The following is a 2,500-nucleotide window of genomic DNA, read 5'->3' as shown; positions in this document are numbered from 1 at the left end:
GCTTTTCAAAATACAGACAAAAGAACAGCGCGGGAAGATGTGGGGGAAGGTGAGAGGGTGTTGACAAAGGTGCATGTATTATCACTACCCTCTCCCTCCTGTGCATTAATGAACAAAACTGAACACACGATGCTATTTCAAATTTTATGGTAATGATGTAAATTGGACCGCGATCCTCTCAGCTGGCAGGGGGTTGGGGGGGGGGTTCGTGTCCTCGCTATTATCGTACATGACGCCTCTAATGTGTTGTGTGTGTTATGTATGTTTGTTGTGGAAATATTGCTTCGTGTATTCCTTAATTGGGAGATGGTCTTAGTATATATATGTATGTATGTATGTATGTATGTATGTATGTATGTATGGAAGGAATGAAAAAGTAAAAGAAAATATTGAATGTAGTTTGTGTTGTCATTATCTAGAATTCTTAAATAAAAAAAAAAATAGACAAAACGAACGAAAGAAAGAAAGAAAAAAATGATGATAGTAGTTTGCATTGCCCTTCACTACAAACCTTATATAAAAAAAATGAATAGATAAATAAAGAAATAAAGAAAAATAAATAAATTACGCAAAAAAAAGAAGAAAAAGAAATAAAGGAAAATAAATCACACGCACAACACAAAAAAAAAACACAAACAAAACAAAATAAAGAAAAACAAAAGAAAATCAAGCAAAAGAAACTATTACAGGCAATCTTTCTGTCCCGGCCATAAACGTGATTAAGCGTGACACCTTCCTTTATGTCCTATTGGTTGTTACAAATAAGAATTTTCCCCCCACACACACCAACCACTTCCCTGATTACCTGCCATTACACCTGCCTCCTCCAACTCTGATTCATCTCCTTGCCCCTCCCAACACTTTTAACTAAGGATACAACCACAGAAAATTTTCCATCTAGAATGAAAAACACTTATATCGAATCTTTATCTTTCAAATTCTCAACGACTCTTCTCGATCTCTCTTCAGGAACTGGCGTGGGTAAAGAGAGCATCCTTTTTTCTTTATTTTGGTTTGTCTCTGGCCAGTGAACCTCTTACGTGAAAAAAGATATTTGTGGTTTTTGAAAATAGTGCTTCTAGGAGGAACGGAAACGGGGCTAGCCTACTCTGGAGTGACGCGGGTTTTCAAGTGTTTTTTTTTAAGGTTCCAGTGACATTTAACGAGGTTTTTACGTTATGACCAAGATTAACAGTCTTTAGAACGCCGTTAAACTTCTTTGTGGCCTTTGAGAACAGCCGTAGTGAAGTGGCGCGGGTTTTCAAAGTGTTTCTACGGTTTTAGTGAAAGATACCAGATTTTCACATAAACACCCTTGAAAAAACCCTTGCAACTTGTTAATTTGCCACTAGAACCTTGAAAACACACTAAAAACACCTAGAAAGTAACATTAACTAAGAGCCTTTGGAAAATAGTGAAGGTGCGGTGAAGCAGTGGCTCAGAACACGGGGGCCAACAAGTCTGAAGAATGGAAGGTTGACAGTACCTCTCCCTGGCCACAGCTCACGTCCCCCTTCACTTGCGCCTTCGGTAGAAATCATCCTCACTCTGCTGTTCTCCCCTGTAGTTGTATTTGACGCTTATCAGACACCAGGCAGCCACCAGACCCATCAGCTGAGAGGGTCGGGTGATGGGGGAGGGGAGGGAGGCGGCAGGAAAGAGAGAATTAGTTAGGTATGCAAGAAAGAATGACTAAGTGAAATGAGGAAAGCATTAAACTCTTGTAAAATGTATCAGTAGGCTACACAAACACACACACACGCGCACGCACACACGGACACACAAGCACACATTCTCTCGTTTATCTATTTGTCTATTAATTCTTACAAATATTTACCCATTTTCTTTACTAACTCACTCCAGTCCCACCACAGCCTAACTTACCTGGAAAAACACGAGGAAAAGAGCCACGCCAGAGATCCAGCCGGACATTTTCTCTAGATACAAAGTGAAGCCGCGGACACAACCCATGTAACCGTGCCCTTGTATGTACCTGACGGAGGGACACAGGTGGTGGTGGTGGTGGTAGTGGTGGTGGTGAAAGGTTAAGAAGTTTGAAGTGTATAATTCAACTAATCAGGGACCTACTGTTTGCCCTCCTCCTCCTCCTCCTCCTCCTCCTCCTCCTCCTCCTCGTCTTCCTCCTCCTTCACAAATCAATCCTCTGTTGTGTACCGTACTTGTAACAAAGAAAGAGAGAGAGAGAGAGAGAGAGAGAGAGAGAGAGAGAGAGAGAGAGAGAGAGAGAGAGAGAGAGAGAGAGAGGTTATTTTTTTTTGCCAAAGTTCTGAAGATGATTAAGTATTCTCTCTCTCTCTCTCTCTCTCTCTCTCTCTCTCTCTCTCTCTCTCTCTCTCTTGTTATCTATCTATCTATCTATGAATTCAAACAAACATTTAACCATTTCCTTATCTATCTATCTATCTATCTATCTATCTATCTATCTACCAAGTGGCCCCTGTACTTAAACTGCATAACTCACCAAGCATTTCCAGTGACA

The 2,500-nt window shown here is 40.7% G+C and overlaps 1 protein-coding gene across 2 annotated transcripts in view; it reads right to left on the bottom strand.

Moving 5' to 3' along the window:
- The window catches only part of LOC135094184 (tetraspanin-2A-like), an 8,861-nt gene that overhangs the window by 514 nt on the left and 5,847 nt on the right, over nt 1-2,500 (bottom strand). The window contains exons 5-7 of one of the 2 annotated variants that reach the window (XM_063994037.1): nt 2,483-2,500; nt 1,885-1,993; nt 1-1,614 (exon numbers count right to left, since the gene is read on the bottom strand). The exon at nt 1-1,614 is cut by the window's left edge and continues 514 nt beyond it; the exon at nt 2,483-2,500 is cut by the window's right edge and continues 77 nt beyond it. In XM_063994037.1, coding sequence (XP_063850107.1) covers nt 1,516-1,614; nt 1,885-1,993; nt 2,483-2,500 — 226 coding nt within the window. In that variant the 3' untranslated portion in view covers nt 1-1,515. The remainder of the gene's footprint in view (nt 1,615-1,884; nt 1,994-2,482) is intronic. The other variant, XM_063994038.1, reaches the window with a different exon arrangement.

Source organism: Scylla paramamosain, chromosome 44, assembly GCF_035594125.1.
Source record: "Scylla paramamosain isolate STU-SP2022 chromosome 44, ASM3559412v1, whole genome shotgun sequence".
Taxonomy (NCBI): domain Eukaryota; kingdom Metazoa; phylum Arthropoda; class Malacostraca; order Decapoda; family Portunidae; genus Scylla; species Scylla paramamosain.
This window is presented reverse-complemented; position numbering and strand designations above follow the sequence as displayed.